The sequence below is a fragment of the Cervus elaphus genome, chromosome 15 (assembly GCF_910594005.1).
Source record: "Cervus elaphus chromosome 15, mCerEla1.1, whole genome shotgun sequence".
NCBI classification, from domain to species: domain Eukaryota; kingdom Metazoa; phylum Chordata; class Mammalia; order Artiodactyla; family Cervidae; genus Cervus; species Cervus elaphus.
The window spans coordinates 84,590,512-84,611,871 of record NC_057829.1 but is presented as its reverse complement, the minus strand read 5'-3'; the positions used below and the strand labels follow the sequence as shown (position 1 = coordinate 84,611,871).

General features: G+C 44.7%; 1 protein-coding gene across 1 annotated transcript in view; it reads right to left on the bottom strand.

The window, feature by feature from the left end:
* LOC122708560 (deleted in malignant brain tumors 1 protein-like) overlaps positions 1 to 21,360 on the bottom strand; it is a 96,042-nt gene that overhangs the window by 67,928 nt on the left and 6,754 nt on the right. Inside the window, 9 exon segments of the mRNA XM_043924771.1 lie at positions 995 to 1,024; positions 2,001 to 2,318; positions 4,716 to 4,769; positions 8,046 to 8,196; positions 8,240 to 9,428; positions 11,034 to 11,038; positions 11,951 to 12,045; positions 12,497 to 12,529; positions 13,865 to 13,921. Of these exon segments, the coding sequence (XP_043780706.1) occupies positions 995 to 1,024; positions 2,001 to 2,318; positions 4,716 to 4,769; positions 8,046 to 8,196; positions 8,240 to 9,428; positions 11,034 to 11,038; positions 11,951 to 12,045; positions 12,497 to 12,529; positions 13,865 to 13,921 (1,932 nt within the window).

Sequence of the window (21,360 nt, the reverse complement as noted above, 5' to 3'; positions counted from 1 at the left end):
AAGCATAGAATTTTAGGGAGCATAGCATCCAATGTGCCTGTTCTAATGACACGGAGACTGAAAAGTTAGTTAAGTCGCTCAGTCATGTCCGACTCTTTGCGACCACATGGACTGTAGCCTGCCAGGCTCCTCAATCCACGGGATTTTCCAGGCAAGGATACTGGAGTCCGTTGCCATTTCTTCCTCCAGGGGATCTTCCTGACCCAGGGACCGAACCCGGGTCTTCTGCACTGCAGGCAGATTCTTTACCGTCTGAGCCACCAGGGAAGCCCATGGTTATTCAGCTGAAGAGAAACCAGTCGGGATCAGATTCCAACAGCTCAGGGCCTTCCGATCCCCACATGCACTCCCTTAGGTGGGCACATGACCAGAGGAAGGGGCCATGGCTGTGTGAGTGCCTGCCAGGTGCCAGGAATCTTTAGGTATCGTCTAATATACGACCTTGGGCTTCTCTGGTGGCTCAGTGATAAAGAATCCATCTGTCACTGCAGAAGACACAGGTTTGATCTTCGGTTTGGTAGATCCACTGGAGTAGGAAATGGCAACCCACTCCAGTATTCTCGCCTGGGAAATCCTATGGACAGAGGAGCCTGGTGGGCTACAGTTCATGGGGTCGCGAAGAGTCAAATGCGACTGAGCAACTGAGCACATAAAATTCATGACCTTACTAGATTCTCTGTATCATTCCCACTTTAATGAAGAGGAATGGAGATGAACTGGGAGGGAGAGATGACATCACTTGGCTCTGGTCATCTAACTGAGGGGGTATATGTCATGCTGTCTCTCCCATTAGGGAGTAAACCCCATGAAAGAAAGGTCCAGGGCTTTGACCACTGCATGGCCCCCATGCTTCACTGGCACAGAGCCTGGCACATGGTTGAATGAACAGACAAGTGAAAGAATGAAGCTGCGAATCAAACCAGGATCTGACTCTAAGCCTCATGGCCTTCTCACATCATGCAGAGTTTAGTAGAAGACGTAACACGGGCCCTACCTGTAGGCGGAGCAGCTGTGGAATCAGCACCTGTAACGTGGAGAGAGACGGTACATGTTACCACATCTTAATGGGAGAATGTTTACTGTGAACATCTTACAGGTAGAGAGGGGTGGGAGGCAGAGAGGCAGAGACTCTGCCCATGAGGAGCCTGGCATTTCCTGGGGATTTGGAACACAAGACCAGGCAGCAAACCTGGGCTGACCCAGGACATCTTCAGGGTCCACTGCTCCCTGGGGGCCTCAAGAGTTGGCAAGGGTGGCTCCAGGTGGGCATGTGCAGCCTGAGAGCTCGTCATTTGCAGGGACATTATTCAAGTCACCAGTGGGGCAGAATCAGGAAAGATGGGGAGGGTAGCAGGGGCAGAGAGTCAGCCAGAGGGACACATAGTTCTGGGGAGGTCACCAGGCCCAGATGTGGAAGGCCTGGCATACCAGCTGACAACTTGGCCTGTCACCCTGAGGTCACAGGCGCAAACATTCCTGAGGACCCACAGGGGACTTGAGTGGTGGGAGCCGTGTGTACCGGAAAGCTGTTCGGCGTCCAGAGGAGCAGGGCTTTCTCAGCTCCAGTCAGTTAATGTAACGAAAGAATTTGCTGCTTTGAACCTGCTGCACTTCGACTTTTATTTTTGCCACAAAATGTAAGAATTTGAATTTTTATGCCCAACACTCTGATTTGGCTGGATTCTGGTTCAGCTTAGAATTTTCAAACCTAACCAGCCACTTCAGAGCTGGGATCCAGCCTGTAAGTCATACTCAGCAATCGCTGCAGCTAAGGGGGTGGTCGGGCGGCTGAACAACCTGGGAAGGAGCCAGGCTGCCTGCCTGGTCCACTGACATTCTGCGACTGGGCTGTGGGCAGGGGGGATGTGTGACTGGGCTGTGTGTGTGTGTGTGTGACTGGGGTGTGTGTGTGTGTGTGACCGGGGTGTGTGTGTGTGTAGGGGTGAGTAGGGAGGCCACAGGAGCAGCCCTCCAGGCAGGGACTGACAGTGGCCACTCACCTGTGCAGACGACGCTGGCGTCCTCCAGGTGCCTGCAGTTGTGCCCGGCCTCGCCCCCGTGCACACACTGCCCCAGGTGGCTCTCGCTGCCCACACACTGCATGTTGTCCAGCGCGATCTTCCCAGAACCTGCCCCAAAGTGGGCCCCCGGGGGGGCCGCCACCGCCTGGCCACACTCCAGCTGGCGGCACACAACAGCGGCCTCGGCCAGGTCCCAGAGGTCGTCACACACGGTCCCCCACGTGTCCTGGACCAGGACTTCCACGCGGCCTGAGCATCTCCCCGGGCCGCCCACCAGCCTCACGGCCATCCAGGCCCCTGGGGAGGAACAAGGAGGAGAGGCACTTGGGGTCTGCCCTCCCACATCCGGAAGGCTCCCTTTATCCTTTTAATCTCCAGGTGGTTACATCCCTATTTTACAGTCATGCAAGATCACGCAGTCCTCGGCCACCCAGATAGCAAGAAGAGCCAGGATAATCTTCAATTTCAAGTCCCCTCAGGAAGACTTTATCCCCCTTTCCAAAGGCTCTCTTTAAGAAACTGCCTGAATTCCTAGATTCTCCCAACAAGAGCCTGTGTTATTCCCCCTAACATGGACAGCGATAGAAATAAGCAATTTCAGTGTATCTAATGAAACAAGAAACAAGACTGTCTGTAGGCTGAATACAGCGAAAGAGACTCCTGGCCACGCAGAACTACGTCAGTCTCAGAGCTGCCTGGCCCCTCTGCCCCCTGAGTCTTTGTTAATGGCTTTACTCTGTCCAGGGCACTGCGGGCAGGAACTCATGCCTGCTGTTCGGGAGTTTAGTGCCAGAGCCTCAGACAGTCACTAACATAACCGCTTCTCTCTGACTCCCTACAACAACCCCACAGGGTAAGGGGTGGGTTCCCATCTTACAGATGAAGAAACTGAAACTCAGAGAGGTGAAAGAAAATTGCTCTGAATCCCATAGCCTGTCAGCGGGCTGTCCCCACCTTAACCGTGCCTGCGGTCTCCCTCCAGCTGGGAGGAATGCCTCTCCCACATGACCCATGAGCCCTTGATTTCTCAGGAATTGCTTCCTGTACCTGTGGGTGTCAAGGCCTTGGTGTCAAGCCTGTGTGAAGGCGCCAAGGAGCTGTCAGCTGGAAGGGCCAGCGAAGCTAGGTCGCCATCTGTCAGCACAGTGAAAAGAATAAAGTAGACACATCCTGGGAGGACTCACGATAAGACGTTTCTGAAGTATTTTTTGGTCTTTAAAGGAAACTTTTTTGTTTGTTTTTTAAATTTTTTTTTTTTTTGCCACGCCATGTAGCATGTGGGATCTTAGTTCCCTAATCAGGGATTGAACCCCTAATCACGGATTGAACCCCACATCCCCTGGAGTGGGAGCACAGAGTCTTAACCACTGGAGCACCAGGGAAGTCACCCTTCTGAAGTTTTTTCTTTTCTTTTGGTTCATCTAAGTCAGTCACCATCATCATCAAACAAGATTGTTTAATTTTTTTATTCATCTCTTCTATGTTCATGGCAAACTAAACCTTAAATCTTTGGCTCAGTAGAAATAAATCTTTAAAAAAACAGGTGACGAGTTTACGAACATCATGTTTAAGAAAACTAAAGGAAATGAAGGCAGCTTCTACAATTACGCTGTATGCCATCCTTTATTTTAAAATATTTGATACAAAGAGAGAGAGAGCCTGCGTTTCAAAGGCTTGTCAGTCAGAACCTGTCAGTCAGTAACTCAGTCGGAAGCTAGAATAAGTGTCTAAGTAATTGTAATATGAAGTGGATTATGAGCAATGTCAACAGAAAAGACACAAGTACAGAGGATGTGTGTCCTTGTGGAGGCCAGAGGAAGCTACCTGGAGAAAAGGAGCCCAGCCACGGTAGGACTTTAACAGGTAGAGGGGGAGGGGGGACCTCGCTTCAGGCAGCACAGGTATTAGAGGACAGCAAATTCACATATTTAGGGAGATGAGGGGCTATGCTATTTCAATTTGATTAAAATATTCTGGCAGCATATGCATTAACCCCAAATACCTGGACTTCACATGTTCCTTACTGTATTAGGCAGAAAACTTCCAAATAGATGGTACATGAAGACAAAGGAATTTGGGTCAAGTGTATTTCATAGGCATGGCAACCCATGACTTCTCGTGGGAATTTTATAAGGTTAATTATACTGGATGGCTCCTAGACATCCTGTTGGCTTCCATGATGGCTCAGTGGTAAAGAATCCGCCTGCCAAGCAGGAGACCTGGGTTCGAGCCCTGGGTCGGGAAGATCCCCTGGAAGAAGAAATGGCAGCCTACTCCAGTATTCTTGCCTGGAGAATTCCACAGACAGAGGAGCCTGGAGGGCTACAGTCCATGGGGAAGCAAAAGAGTTGGATATAACTGAGAGACTGAACAACAGACATTCTGTAGTGAGGAAACCTGTTTAGTTTGTTTAATGCAATGTTGCCTAAATTCATGAGATCACAGAATGTGTGTGTGCGCGCACCTGTGTGATTCACCTTAACGTCTTGTTGAACTAGTGGTTCTGGGAGCACAATCTCAGAAACATCTTTATTTGACTACCTCAAAGATCCTGGTAAGGGCTGGAGCCTCCTAGCAATGTTTGTTATTAAATTTCCATTTTTTGTTCTTATTTTCAGAAATGGGAAGTAACTTGTAAACTTGAATATACAGAATATAAAGTTTTGTTGCAAACTCGAGTTATATTTTGTATACCTGTTGGTGTTTGCTCTTCTCCAGAGGTGATGGGGGCAATTGTTACTTCAGCAGCTGCAGTAAAAAGAAAACATCAACTAGAGGTGAACACACAAGACACATGAAGAGAACCAGAAGGAAAGCTGAATGAAAGGAGAGCTGTCTCACCCCCTACACCATGTTTAGCATCTCTTTGTGAAACACAAGAAGCCAGTTCTCAAGGGCTTAGTGAATGTCCAGCTTAAAGACATGTTTGCTCTAATCTGAGATCTAACTCTTGCTTAGCACACACTTAGGTACAAATGAACACCAGTTTCCTGATCTATAAAACTGGAAATCAGATCTGATAACAGATAGGAGTGGGGTTTATGAACTAAGAAGTGAATATATTTTAAAAATTTATCATAATTTTCCCAATTCAATAAATACTTGGCTATTTGGGGGAAAATTAACTCATTAGCCACATAAATAAACATGGAAAGAGAAAAAATTTTAAATGCCATTTATAATAGCACCCCAAACCAAGGGATTCTTATGGATAAGTCTGGTAAGTATGTGCAAAATTTGTACATGGAAAAATGCAAACTTCTGATGAGATAAAGACTTAAGCAAATGAAGAGACACAGTGTATAGATGGCTCCTAAGACTCAATATAGTTAAGATGCCAACTTCCTCCAACTTTATATGTAGAGGCAATCCTAATTAAAAATCCTAGCAGACATTTCTTTTGTGTAAATTGGTAAGTTGATTCTAAAATACTATATTTGTGAAAGGCAAAAAACCTAAGTTAGCCAAAATAATTTTGAAAGAGAAGAAGAAAGAACAATGTTGGAACACTCACAATACCCGATTTCAAGACTTACTCTAAAAAAATACTTACTCAAAAACTACAGTAATCAAGACGCTGTGTGTTACAGGTGTACCAACAGTCACATAAATCAGTAGAAGGGTTTAGAAATAGACCATGTATGGTCTATTTTATTTTTGTAAATGGTTATGTAATGGTTATTTTATTTTTGACAAAAGTGCCAAAGTATTTCAGCAGAGTTAGATGAGTCTTTTCAACAAATGGCATTGGAATGATTAGACATCTCTATGAAAAAAAACCCTTTGAGCTATAATTTAAACCATATTAAAAAATGAACAAAAATGGATCATAGAGTTAAATAAAAAACCTAAAATTATGGAACTTCTAGATGAAAAGAGAAAATCTGTGAGACTTTTGGTTAAGTGAAGATTCCTTAGATAAAACACAAAAGTATAATTCATTAAAGAAAAATATTTGATAACTGGACTTCATTAAAATTTAAATTTTATGCTCTTCAAAAAACACCAATAAGAAACTGAAAAGATGTCATAGACTGAGAAAAAAATATTTGCAAAACACATATCTGAAAAGATACTTGTTTCCAGAATGTATAATGACCTCTCTTAGAACACAATAAGATAAACAATCTGATTTAAAATAAAAAGAATAAAATAAAAGAAAGAAAGCTTTCAGCAGACACTTCACCGAAGAAGAGATGCAAATAAGCACATGCAAAAGCTAGGATCATTCGTCATAGGGAAAGGCAAATTAAAACCACAAAGATATATCACTATCTCATTATAGTAGAGACTATCATGGCCAAAGAAAATCCAGAAAATCCAAAGTATTCCCAAGGACATGGAGCAACTGTCACTCTCAAGTGTTGCTGGTGGGAAAGAAAAATGGTACACTTGACTTGCATGTGAATGCTTTAGGAACTTAATTAATAATAATAAAATACTGGAAATAAATTCAATATCCATCAAATGGTAAACAGTGAAATAAATTTTGGTATATTCATGCAGTGGAATAGTACTCAGCAGTAAAAAAGAATGGATATCTGATACATGGAAATCTACTGATGAATCTCAAAAGTATTATGCTAAGTAAGGAAGCCCAACACAAAATGTGGCACATTGTCTTAATTCAATACATAATATTCTGGGAACGGCAGGCCCATGGGCACAGAAATCATATCTGTGGTTGCCAGAATCTGGGGGTCAGGAGAGAGGACTGACTGCCACGGGTATAAGAGAATCCTTTAAAGTAATGGAATGTTTTGTATCTTAATGGTGGCAATGGTTACATAGCTGTAACGATTTTTCAAAATTCTCTGTACTATGACAGTTTTTACTGTAGGTAACTTTTATCTTAATAAGCCTAACTTGAAATCAGTCCTGAATATTCATTGGAAGGACTGATGCTGAAGCTGAAGCTCCAATACTTTGGCTACCTGATGTGAAGAACTGACTCATCTAAAAAGACCCTGACACTGGGAAAGACTGAAGGCAGGAGGAGAAGGGGACAACAGAGGATGAGATGTTGGATGGTATCACTGGCTTGATGGACATGAGTTTGAGCAAGCTCTGGGAGTTGGTGATGGACAGGGCAGCCTAGCCTGCTGCAGTCCATGGGGTTGCAAACAACTGGATGTGACTGAGTGACTGAACTGAATTCTGACCACAGGCCAACTATAGAATGTTGGGAGCCTGTGGGCAGGGAAGCCAATTAGGATTCTGAGTTCATCCAGGCAGGAAGAGGTGACGAGTATCTGGATGAGGACAGTGGCTGATGGACGAAGAGGAGGCCATGAATGCAACCTCAGGCTCCTAGCTAAAAATGAAGAATGATTCATCCATAGGGATGTTTATTTGCATAGCACTAGGCAATGGCACCCCACTCCAGTCCTCTTGCCTGGAAAATCCCATGGACGGAGGAGCCTGGTAGGCTACAGTCCATGGGGTCGTGAAGAGTCGGCCACGACTGAGCGACTTCACTTTCACTTTTCACTTTCATGCACTGGAGAAGGAAATGGCAGCCCACTCTAGTACTCTTGCCTGGAGAATCCCAGGGACGGGAGCCTGGTGGGCTGCCGTCTATGGGGTCACACAGAGTTGGACACAACTGACGTGACTTAGCAGCAGCAGCAGATACTCAAATATTTTGCAGATATCTTAATAATTTACTTAAAAATTCATGTTTGGATGCTTAGTGTTGGCTACGCACATTAGTCATAGTCTAGTCATTAGTCACAAGTGTGCAAAGTCACTTCAGTCATGTCCAACTCTTTGTGACCCTATGGACTGTAGCCTGCCAGGCTTCTCAATGGGATTCTCCAGGCAAGAATACTGGAGTGAGTTGCCATACCCTCCTCTGGGGGATCATCCTGATTCAGGGGTCAAACCCACGTCTCTTGCATTGGCGGGCAGGTTCTTTACCACTATCGCCACCTGGGAAGCCCAGGGTTGACTATACACAACCATAAAAGCACATAAACTAAAAACAACCAGGGAAGTGACTCACAAATAAAAAGTTCGACTTACCAGACAGACTAGTTTTTGCTGATGATGGTGATGATGGTGGTGTTGGTAACGATGATGCTGATCCTGACTGCACTGACAACAATGGAGGTGCTGATGGTGGCAGTGGTGGAGATGATGGCGATGATGACAATGGCAAAGGTGATGATGATGACAATGGTGATGGTGACAGTGGTGATGACGGTGATGAGGGTGACAATGGTGACGAGGATGACAGTGGTGATGATGACAGTGGTGATGACGGTGATGAGGATGACAACGGTGATGAGGGTGACAACGGTGATGAGGGTGACAACGGTGATGAGGGTGACAGTGGTGATGAGGGTGACAACGGTGATGAGGGTGACAACGGTGATGAGGGTGACAGTGGTGATGAGGATGACAACGGTGAAGAGGGTGACAACGGTGATGAGGGTGACAGTGGTGATGAGGGTGACAACGGTGATGAGGATGACAATGGTGATGAGGGTGACAGTGGTGATGAGGGTGACAACGGTGATGAGGGTGACAACGGTGATGAGGGTGACAGTGGTGATGAGGGTGACAACGGTGAAGAGGGTGACAACGGTGATGAGGGTGACAGTGGTGATGAGGGTGACAACGGTGAAGAGGGTGACAACGGTGATGAGGGTGACAGTGGTGATGAGGGTGACAATGGTGACGAGGATGACAGTGGTGATGGTGACAGTGGTGATGACGGTGATGAGGGTGACAATGGTGATGAGGGTGACAACGGTGATGAGGGTGACAACGGTGATGAGGGTGACAGTGGTGATGAGGGTGACAACGGTGAAGAGGGTGACAACGGTGATGAGGGTGACAGTGGTGATGAGGGTGACAATGGTGACGAGGATGACAGTGGTGATGGTGACAGTGGTGATGACGGTGATGAGGGTGACAATGGTGATGAGGGTGACAATGGTGATGAGGGTGACAACGGTGATGAGGGTGACAGTGGTGATGAGGGTGACAACGGTGAAGAGGGTGACAACGGTGATGAGGGTGACAGTGGTGATGAGGGTGACAATGGTGATGAGGATGACAGTGGTGATGGTGACAGTGGTGATGACGGTGATGAGGGTGACAGTGGTGATGAGGGTGACAATGGTGACGAGGATGACAGTGGTGATGGTGACAGTGGTGATGACGGTGATGAGGGTGACAATGGTGATGAGGGTGACAACGGTGATGAGGGTGACAATGGTGATGAGGGTGACAACGGTGATGAGGGTGACAACGGTGATGAGGGTGACAGTGGTGATGAGGGTGACAATGGTGATGGTGGCAGTGGTGAGGATGGTGACAGTGGTGGAGATGATGGCGATGATGACAATGGCAAAGGTGATGATGATGACAATGAGGATGATGAAGATGATAATTCTGCTTCTAATTATTAGGATAAGAAAGATTCCTTGTTTTCAGACAGTGCTTCTCAAAGCGTGGTCCCTAGACCATCAGCATAACCATCCTGAACTTACTGGAAACGCAAATTCTCACACCCCATCCTACTGAATCAGAAACTCTGGGGCTGTGGCCCAGCAATCTGTGTCTTAACAAACCCTCTGGGCGGTTCTGATGCACATTAAAGTTAAAACAAAACAAAACAAAACAAAAAACTGCTGCTTTAGGACAAAAAGAAGTGATGGAAATGGCCCCATGGTTTTTTCCCAGTGGCCAAAGTACTCTAAAATCACATAAATGTAAATTTTTAACTGATGTAGTTTCTTTGCCTATTAGGGAGGATCAGACTCCAGGGGGATAAATTTCTGATCTAATCACTCTGGGAAATAGATGGTAATTTTCTTTAAAAAAAAGAGATTTGTGATGACTAGTGGGCATAGTCATAGAAATCTATTACATCCTAAAATCAATGACCATTTTAAAATATTAATACTTTTTAAAAAGATTTTTTTTGATGTGGACCATTTTAAAAGTCTTTATTATTTCTGTTTTATGATTTTTGAGGGGGGAGACTGTGAGGCACATGAGATATTAGCTCACTGACCAGGGATCAACTCTGCATTCCCTGCATTGGAAGATGGTCTTTGCCAGGAGCCAGCACACGAGATCCTACCCATGACAAGGTCATAAGGGAGAAAACCTGACAGGTAAGGCGGATCAGGTTTTCAGGGGTTTTCGAAAAGGCCAGCTCACGAGATCCCACCCATGACAAGGTCATGAGGAGAAAGCCTGACAGGCAAGGCAGATCAGGTTTTCAGGGATTTCGAAAAGCTGCCCCCGGCTCTCACCTTAAAGATGATATCTGTCTTTCTGATGCCTGCCTCAATTGACTACTCCCTAATTTCTCTGACACAGGCAGGAAGGCCTTCCCCGATCTCTTCCCAAATAAGAATCAATTTAGAACTTTAATCAATAAGTTTCCCAGGTGGTGGTATTTTATGAGATTATTCAGGGTGAAAGGAGTGTTTTAATTCAAACTCCTTTGCTGGTAGTTTGTTAGCCAAATGCATTTATGTGCTTGGTACTAATATGCATGATTGCTTATAATATCCTAATCATAAAATAGCATAAAGAACCTGATTGTATAAAAGCCCTAATAGATATAGAGCCCTTTTAAGGGGTAAAGGAGTCCTATTAGAAAACATAAGAAAAATGATTCGATAGGTGGTTATTGGGTTGTGATTTGCTTGCTGTGTTTTTGCTTGCTGTATTTTTGCCTTTAATGTGCTAAGGTTGTGTTATAGAAACCATTGTTAATATAGTTTAAGATCTAAAGAAATAAGAACTTAGCCCTAGTGTGGTAACAATGAGATGGTTGTTAATTGTCAGCCAGGAGTGCTAGGCAGAAGCTGCCTCACCAAAGTCGCAGAGTCAGTATGGGGTAAACTTAGATAAACGCGACTGACAACTTTTGCAGAAGAATTAATTTTTGTATTAACAAAAATATACTTCTACTCTGTACTATTGCCCTATGAGACTGATACCTTTCAGTTAAGGTCACCATAGAAACAGAAAATAGGTTTATATTACCTGACCTGCAAAAATGTTAATAGGCCCCAAGGCCAGAAGATAATGTACAAGACCCTCATAAACAAAGAAGTATGCAGAAAACACCCTGGTTTCATGAAGGACAAGCTGACTTAATGTTAAACTATCTTCCCCTTAGAAATGTACTAACTTAGGGTATAAAAGCTGTGGTAAAAAATAAAGCATTGCCAGACTCTGCCAGACTCTGCCAGCTGCACCCCCGTCTGGTCATTCTCTCTCTCTCTCTCTCTCTCTCTCTCCCTCGCAGACTGGGCCCTATCAAGGCTAGTTATACATGTCTTCTAACTCTTGCCGACGCTGTTCATCCTGAGGGTACCCACTGGATCCTGCCGAGGCTGGACCCCGGCAGTCTTAACCACTGGACCACTGGGGAAGTCCCAATGACCGTTAATTTATACTCCTTCAGTGGCCCCAGACCCCGGCAATGGCCTGCTAACCTAGTTCTGATGGGGGAAGATTACTGCCCCGGGTGACAGGGTAGTTGGCTAGTTTCTAACGCCCTTTTTTGCTGGTGTTCCATTTCAGTGTTGAGCAGTCCACCAAGCCACCCCTAAAGAGTGCTTGGGATCTGCCCTCTAGTAGCTGCCCAGAAGAGGGGCCAAGCAGCCCAGGATGAGGCGGTTTCCTAGAGGAGAGCATGAGCACAGGAGAGCCCGGTCAGCATTGCACGTCTGTGAGTTCCGTCTGTATGGCATACTGAATTAGGCACTGGGAAACCTTTCAGGCTTCAAGAGATAAGGACCAAGCAAACCAGCCTCCATTAACTGCTTTAAAGCCTGATTTAGCACGGTCATTTTCATCCCATTTCTATCTCACAGGGTAAATATTAGCCAGATAGAATTAAGAGTCAAACCAGCCAATCCTAAAGGAAATCAACCTTGAGTATTCATTGGAAGGACTGATGTTGAAGCTCCAGGAAGGTTCTGACCTGATGGGCTTGGCCAAGGAAAACTGGCTCTGCGACTTGCTGCTGGCGAGTCGACCACAGGTCGAACTAGAACAACAGGGAAACGATGATTAGGACAGAAGCATCTCTTTCTGAGACCAGACACAAGAGCACTTCAGACAAGGACTCAACCAGCAGCTGGTGACTAGCCGCCAGCTATGCCACAGCACTACCAGAACCTCTGGGCCGGCCACGTGTCAAAACAAACGACCCGTTTCTAATGAGGCTGGAGTTACCTTCAGGCTGATGTTAGAAAGCTCGTAAACGTGTTCTGCTGCCCCCAAAGCCTTGTCCCCTTTCTGCATAAGGATGCTCAGCAGTAGTAAAATAATCATGGAAGAATCGGGCAAAAGTTCTAAGAATCATAGTATCCATACAGATTTGATTGTCGACCCCTCGGAGGACACTGTGTAATCTGATGACATGACCATCCATGTACCACCCATCTGCATGGTAAGGCTGTGTATCTATAGATCCAGTGATGAAATCATTGTTCTACCTGGTATGACAGTCGGTAACTCTTCATTATCTGCTGAGATGAAAAAATAAAAATATTTGTTGGAATTTGGCTTCATTAGTCTGCTAACATGTGAAATCCTAGAACTTCTTTCTGAGGAGGGATGTGAGTGCCAACAGGGGGCTACCAGCATTTTCCAGAGTGATGGTCAGGTCTCTTGAGCAGAGGGACTTGCCGCTACTACACACCGTCTAGCAGGACTATTCTTTTTTTTTTTTTCATTTATTTTTATTAGTTGGAGGCTAATTACTTTACAATACTGTAGTGGTTTTTGTCATACATTGACATGAATCAGCTATGGATTTACATGTATTCCCCATCCCGATCCCCCCTCCCACCTCCCTCTCCACCGGATCCCTCTGGGTCTTCCCAGCGCACCAGGCCCGAGCACTTGTCTCATGCATCCAGCCTGAGCTGGTGATCTGTTTCACCCTAGATAATATACATGTTTCAATGCTGTTCTCTCGAAACATCCCACCCTCGCCTTCTCCCACAGAGTCCAAAAGTCTGTTCTGTACATCTGTGTCTCTTTTTCTGTTTTACATATAGGGTTATCGTTACCATCTTTCTAAATTCCATATATATGTGTTAGCATACTGTATTGGTCTTTATCTTTCTGGCTTACTTCACTCTGGATAATGGGCTCCAGTTTCATCTATCTCACTAGAACTGATTCAAATGAATTCTTTTTAAAGGCTGAGTAATATTCCATGGTGTATATGTACCACAGCTTCCTTATCCGTTTGTAGCAGGACTATTCTTAACTAAGACCAGAGCTATCCCAGCAGGGTCAGACAGCCCATCCACACATGGAGGGCTTATGTTCTCAGTCGATGAATCATGTCTGACTCTTTGCAACCCCATAGACTGCAGCCTGCCAGGCTCCTCCATCCATGGAATTTTTCAGGCAAGAATACTGGAGAGGGTTGCCATTTCCTGCTCCAGAGGATCTTCCTGACCCAAGGATCCAACCTGCATGTCTTGTGTCTCCTGAACTGGCAGGTGGATTCTTTCCCACTGTGCCACCTGGGAAACCCATGCAGGTCTTATACATTCACTTACGGATCCAATAAACTTTCCCTGGGTGCCTCTAACGTGCCAAGCACTGAGACAAGTGCTGCAGATACAGTGATGAGAAAGGCAGATAAAACCTTTGTTCTCTGGAGCTTAAAATCTGGTTCTGAAGGTGACACTGGGCACCACATTGACCACAGAGCCCTTGGCTGTCAGTGAATTCTCCCCCAGCCTGACCTGCAACTCATCCTGCCTCTGGGCTTAAAATGCTGGAAGTGGCATGTATCAATACACCACACCCATTTCATCGCTTTAACTCACAGTTCATTGACCTACCTGAGGATACAGCTGGGTGGTTCATGTCTTCCGGGACGGCAGAAGTTGAGAGAGCTTCTGGGAAAGCAACAATATAAGAGAAATGACTCCTGATGTTTAATACCAAACAGAAAGACAAGGGGGCTTCCCTGGTGGTTCAGATGGTGAAGAGTCCACCTGCAGTGCAGGTTCAATCCCTGGGTTGGGAAGATCCCTTGGAGGAGGGCATGGCAACCCACTCCAGTATTCTTGCCTAGGAAATCCCATGGACAGAGGAACCTGGAAGGCTACAGTCCACGGGGTCACAAAGAGTGACTAAGCACAGCACAGAAAGAGGAGGACTTTATTCACCTGCTTCACATTTCCAGGGGAAGAATTCAATTAGCTGTGGACAAGCTCATTCAATACAGAGCATTTAAAAAGGAACCATCAGTCTTGAAAACATTGTGCTAGACACCAAAGGCCACATGTTGTATGATTTCATTTATAGGAACTAATCAGATGAAGTACCTCCGTAGAGATAGAAAGCAAGTTGGTGACGGCCAAGTGCTGGGGGGAGGACTTGTGATGACAAAACGGCTGAGGCCATTAGCAAAGAGCAGACCTGCGGCACTCTCTTGACCCAGCTGAGTGCCACGGGGCAGAATTCCTCTTCTAGAGGGGCAATATCGCACTGGACCCACCTCAAAGCACAGAAGGCCAGGCTCACAGGCCTGACTGTGCACTAGGCTCTTACACCAACTCACTGACTTAACACTCACAACCACTCCTTGAAACACACAGTTATCACCCCATGTTTCAGAACAGAAACTGAAGCACCAAGAGGGAGAGAAACCCGGTGAGGGTCACACAGCTGGGAGGCAGGAGACGGGACTCCAAACCCAGAGACCAGCAGCTGGCACTGAGCGCCATCCTGCCAAGAGCCTGGGACATGCCCCTCTGATTTCAGAAGAATCCTGAGCCACTTAGACAGGAGATCAAAGAACTGACTGGGTCCACGCTTTCTTTTGCAAACATTTGGAAGTGAATGCACATTTGTAAACCAGGATGGGTGGAGCAGTATTCACTATTCAAGCATTTAGTTATTTATTCATTTAATGAGCACTGAAAGCCTACCAAACAGCAGGCACTATTCTTGAGACCACGTGTGTGTGTGTGTGTGTGTGTGTGTGTGTGTGTGTGTGTTTGGCTGGGGGCAATGTCAAAGATGAGAAAGATACAGATTCTGCTCCCAGAAGCTGATGACATCATTGAAGAGACATATGGACACACAACTGTACAGGAAAGGAATAGAGCTAAAAGTGAGAACAGAGAACTGTGGGTCCAGAAGAGGGATGGCAGCTGCCAGCCTGGGGTGCGGGACTGGACGAGGGCTCTGGAGGTTGTGGCTGGTGTTTTAATGGGTGCCCTGGAGGCAAAGGATGAGTAAGTGCAAGAGGAAGAATATAAATGCAAGGCTGACTCAGAGCTGAGCTGTCTCTTTACTCTTGCTGTTTAATCACTCAGTCATGTCTGAATCTTTGTGACCCCATGGACTGCAGCATGCCAGCCTTCTCTATTCTTCACCATCTCCTGAAGCTTGCTCAAACTCATGTCCATTGTGTTGATAATGCCATCCAACCATCTCATCCTCTGTCATCCCCTTCTCTTCCTGCCCTCAATCTTCCCCAGCATCAGGGTTTTTTCCAATGAGTTGGCTCTTTGCATCAGGTGGCCAAAGTATTGGAGCTTCAGCTTCAGCATCAGTCCTTCTAGTGAATATTCAGGGTTGATTTCCTTTAGGATTGACTTGTTTGATTGGCCTTGCTGTCCAAGGGACTCATAAGAGTCTTCTCCAGCACCACAGTTTGAAAGCATCAGTTCTTGGGCATTCAGCCTTCTTTATGGTCCAACTCTCAAATCCATACATGACTACTGCAAAAACCATAACTTTGACTATACAGACCTTTGTCAGCAAAGTGATGTCTCTGCTTTTTAATATGCTATCTAGGTTTGTCATAGTTTTTCTTCCAAGAAGCAAGCGTCTCTTAATTTCATGGCCGCAGTCACCTTCTGCAGTGATTTTGGAGCTCAAGAAAATAAAATCTGCCACTGTTTCACTTTTCCTCAGTCTATTTGCCATGAAGTAATGGGACTGGATGCTGGTCCCCTCTCATTACTCTTCACTTTCCTTGTCTCAGAATCTCTGAATAGGCCTCATGCCTACTCAGTGTTTTTAGCAGTTAATAGGATGTGAATGTGGTTTAGAGAGAAAAAATAGTTCAGAGGTTAATCTCTAAGCTCTGAAGTCAGATTGTCTGTGCTATCATTCCACTGCCTTTGGGGATAATATTTAACCTATTTGAGTATGAGTTTCCCTGTTGAGAGAATGGAGATTATAGAAGTTGTCTTATTTGACTGTCAGGAGGATCAGATAAGAAAATCCCCATGGGGCAGTCAACTCGGGGACTGACATGGAGGAAGGAAGTGCTGTCCACCAGATGCAGAGCATGAGTCACCTGGGCAATTTAAAATGTTCTGGCAGACAGATTTTAAAAAGAGGAACAGGTGAAGTTAATTTCAGTAATGTACCTTATTTAATCCAATACGTCCAAATTATGATCATTTCAACATGCCATCCATATAAGAAAGCTGATGAAGCAGTATTACATTCTTCCTAGGGTACCAAAGATCCAGGGTGTATCTGACATGCACAGCAGGTTTCAGCCCCACAGAGCCACATGGAACGCAGGTATGAGGGATCATTGAAGATCCCATCAGTATCTTCAGGACGTGAATCACTTGATGGTGTAACTGACATGGCAGCCTCACAGATGATGGAGGAAGGAAGAGGGCATGGTCTCGCACGATGCAAAGATAAAATGACCTGCATGGTGACTGCACACACCACGACCAGGGAGACACATCCCCTCTTCAGGTGATTCAGGGAAACAATGAGACCTTTCCAGGTTGGTCACTTCCCAGACATCAGGCCAGATGTTCTGATTTATTTTGTAAATTTTAAAGATATGAGGTGACTCTTTAGGAACCTCCCTTTCTCATTCATTGACACAAAGACCCTCCCTCCCCCCTCAGCATACACACAATTCTGTCTTTTCCTCCCACTCTTTACAGAGTGGGAGTGGGAGTGACAGAGATGCTAGACCACCTCTCAGCCACTGGTCCTCAGTCTAATGAGATTCAACCAGTCGCTCTCTCTTTCTCTGTCTCATGCTTGATGTCCAAGCTCAGGTGCTCAGTATTTTTTTTTTTTTTACAAGAATGACAAGTTTTGGGTCTTAATATTCTCCCCATTGCTGGCTTTGAAGATGGGCAGGAGGCCATGAGCCAAAGAATGCAGGCAGCCTAGAAACTGGAAAACGCAAAGAAATGGATCTCCACTTCTAGAGCCTCTGGAATGAACACTGCCTGGCGTAGCCCTGGGTTTTAACTCAGTAAGACCTAATTTTGACTTTTGACCCCCAGAACTGTAAGATAGTAAATGTGTTGTTTAAGCCACTAAGTTTATGCCAATCTTTTAAAGCAGAGATTGGAAACTCATATAATAAACAAATATTACATGTGACCAAATGATGCTTCCTCCAAAGAAAACCTGAAACGTATCATTTAAGGGATTTTGAACACTCTCAGAGAAGTTGCCAAGATGCGGATTAAAAATAATTATAAAACTGCCATGTTCAAAATAGTTTCTAGTATTTGTTTAAAACAATGACATTGTTATCTCATTTTTTTTTAGACTCAGCTGGGGCAACACTCTGAAAATCACCCCACACAGGCTACATTACAAAGGGCAGGTTATAATGAATTGGGCTTCCCTGGCAGCTCTACTGGTAAAGAATTCACCTGCAATGCGGGAGACACTGGTTCGATTCCTGGGTTGAGAAGATCCCCTGGAGAAGGAATAGGCCACCCACTCCAGTATTCTTGGGCTTTCCTGGTGGTTCATTTGGTAAAGAATCTGCCTGAAATGTGGAAGACCTGGGTTTGATCCCTGGGTTGGGAAGATTCCCTGGCAGAAAGCATGGCAACCCACTCCAGTATTCTGGTCTGGAGAATCCCCAAGGACAGAGGATCATGGCAGGCTGCAGTGCATGGGGTCTCAAAGATTTGGACATGCCTGGGCGACTAAGCACACATAATGAATCACTCAGCAAAATAACTCAACAACAACTCTTTCATTTATTTTTCTCCTGTATTTTGACAAGCAATCAGAAATGTCCCAGGAAAGAGCACAAAAATGTTCTCTTACCTGACAGTACAGTTTCTGAATTTCCATCATCTATTGGGTACAAATAAATGGAAATATTTAATATTCAACTAAATCAAATAACTTCTACCTCATCTACTTAATCATTTTTAACCAATCTATAATGTGACAGGTCAAAAATACTAAATGTGAAACATGGTGAACTCCTGCTGAAATACAGCCCCCTGGACATAATAGACTCTCAGAAATATTTGCTGATTTGATTGATTTGAAGAGATTCTAAAGGTAGTAGCTTCAACCTGTGATATTGGCTCCAAAGAATGCTCACCCCCTGAGAGCGGGCTAGTTATCATGAACGAACTAGAGAATTAAATAATAACTCTGCGCGCCAAGACCTAGAACAATGCCCCAAGTGTCACTGACACTCAATAAAGTTTGCTCTTATCATTCCATGTACATGAGCTCATTTAACCCAAATGGAGCACAGTGAAGCAGATGTTTTAGTTCCCTTTATTAAAAAAAAAAGAGAGAGATGTTTTAATCCCCTTAAAAAGTGGCTTGCCCAAGGCTACACTAAATAAATGGCAGTGAAAGTGTTAGTTGCTCAGTGGTGTCTGACTCTTTTGCAGCCCCATGAACTGTATGTAGCCCACTAGGCTCCTCTGTCCATGGGATTCTCCAGGCAAGAATACTGGAATGTGTAGCCATTCCCTTCTCCAGGGGATCTTCCCGACCCAAGTATTGAACCCGGGACTCCTGCATTGCAGGAAGATTCTTTACCATTTGAGCCACCAGGGAAGCCCAAAAATGCAGAGTGGGACTCAAACATGGAGCTTCTACTGCTAAACCCATGGTCTTTCCCTCAACCCAGAGCTCAGCTGGGTAATACACGCCTGTCTTCAACATGTTCCCACTGAGTTTACCAGTTGCACAATGCAAGACTCAGCAATTTCCTAGTCCATCAATAAATGGATGATTCATGTGCAACATATGTAGTATGTTCTCCCTCCCCAGTTTGGCTCATCAGTTCCAACCAAAAAAACTTTCAGTTTTAAGTCAAAAAGAAAATTTGCATCAAATAAGGACTAATATTGCAAATTCAACATGAAAAGACTTTCTACCTTGTGGCAATGGCAGTGACTCACCAGCATTCTTTTCAGGGAGAGGAGTCAAGACTTCAGCGGCTGTTAAGATGTAAAATATTAATTCTGAGCCCACATAGTGGAAAGAACATAGGTTGAACAGCTGCATAAGCTACACAAAGATTTACCAAGACTTTCCCTTAATATGGTGGCAGCAATAAAGCTTTTAGTAGCAACTCCATTGGCAAAAAGAAAATATCAATACTAGCTGATAACTTAAAACCCTCATGACTGAAAAGAAAATGAAGCTAACTCTTATCAAGGGAAGAAAGTGGCCCAATAGCACTTTCAACTTACTTGATGCAAATTTTCCTTTTGACTGAAAAGTTAAAGGGGTTTTTTTTTGTTGGAACTGATGAGCCAAACTGGGGAGGGAGAAGTGAAGTGAAGTGAAAGTCGTTCAGTCATGTCTGACCCTTTGTGACCCCATGGACTATACAGTCCATGGAATTCTCCAGGCCAGAATATGGGAGTGGGTAGCCTTTCCCTTCTCCAGGGGATCTTCCCAACCCAGGGATCGAGCCCAGGTCTACCGCATTGCAGACAGATTCTTTACCAGCTGAGCATACTACATATTTTGTACATGAAAACTTACTGGTGGGATCATCTTAATGGCCCAGAAATGTGCAAATGGCAAATAATGATAGTAAAAAATGGCAATCTGGTCCATCCCCTGTTTATTCTACCTTTTCCTTTATGATCTACCTATTACTTTCCTGGGTGGCTCATCGAATGAAAAATGCCAAGTCAATAAAACAAAAACATACATTTACCCCATGCTGGCTTTAAATTTTTCAGTCTCTGTTAATATGTGGAGAAAGAAAAGATCGCTTTTAGGAAAAGGGATATTGTTGCTAGAGAGGCTTCAATTCAAAGTGAATTTTAAAATGAAAGAATGTGACTCCCAGAAATAAAAATGTTGATGCTCCGTGCCTTAGTTCAGATGACTTGAATTAACCATCAGATACATGGACACATAATAGCCCAGTGTGTCTAGGAACACATCCTACACAATTGTGGCCGTGCTATTCCTCCCAGAGACTCTGCAATATCTCCAAATAGGAGGCAGATAGTTCCTGACACACACGAAACAGGGGAAACACAGTGGCTCTACAGAATTGTCTGCTGTTACGGCATCCTAAACCAAAAACCCAACTAATAGAACAAAACAAAGGCAAATCAAAGGGAAAAGAATGAAACAAAAAATATATGATAAAAAACCAAAACACACACATGCACATACACACTTCCACCAATATTTGAGCTGTCGGAATAGACTTTAAAAACTTTTTAATTGTCGTGGATACAGTCATTCCGGTTGAATACAACTGGAATTTTTAGCAAATAACCAAGTTACTTGCTCTAGATCCACTAGATGATTTCCTTCGTTTCCCAGTTGGTACACACCTTTATGACTTCAGGGTTGGTTGTATACGTATCAGTCACATGTTTGGTGGAAATCATTTGTCTAGACCAGTGGTTCTCAATCAGAGGCAATCCCCCCTACCCAAACCCCAGCAGACACTGGATAATGTCTAAAGACATTCTTAGTTGCCACAGTTTGGGTGGTGATCCTTCAGTGGGTAGTCGTCAGGGATACTGTTAAACGGTCTACAATGTGCAGGGCAGCCCCCATCACAGAGAATTACAGGGCCCCAAACATCCATAGTGCTGAGGCTGAGAAACCCTGGGCTGAAACAATCAAGACAATTACTAACTGGTCAAAGACTTGTGATTAGCAATACATGGCCTGGACTGACAGTCAATAGGACAAAACTCAGTGCTATTCTAATTTCTAAACTCCTGGCTTCTACACCTTCATTTGATTGCATACTTTCTAGTGGGAAAAGCTTTATCTTTTAGTCCCCCACAGTGCCCTGTGGAAATACAAGCATTCAGTGAATGATTAATGTCACTGCCGACTTCCGGTGTTTTTTCACAGTCACTTTGGACTCCAGTCCTTGTAATGGGAACCCCAGTACCTTCCATTATATTTCTCTGTTTAAAATCCACTTCAACATCTATTTGCTAGAAAATTCCTGCACTCAAGTTGAATGCCTCAACTGACAACTGTCTCTTGACTCTGGGCTCATATAAAGGGTCGTAGATGGTCTACACACATGCTTTTATGGCATTCTAAACCAAAAACCCAACTAATAGAATAAAAC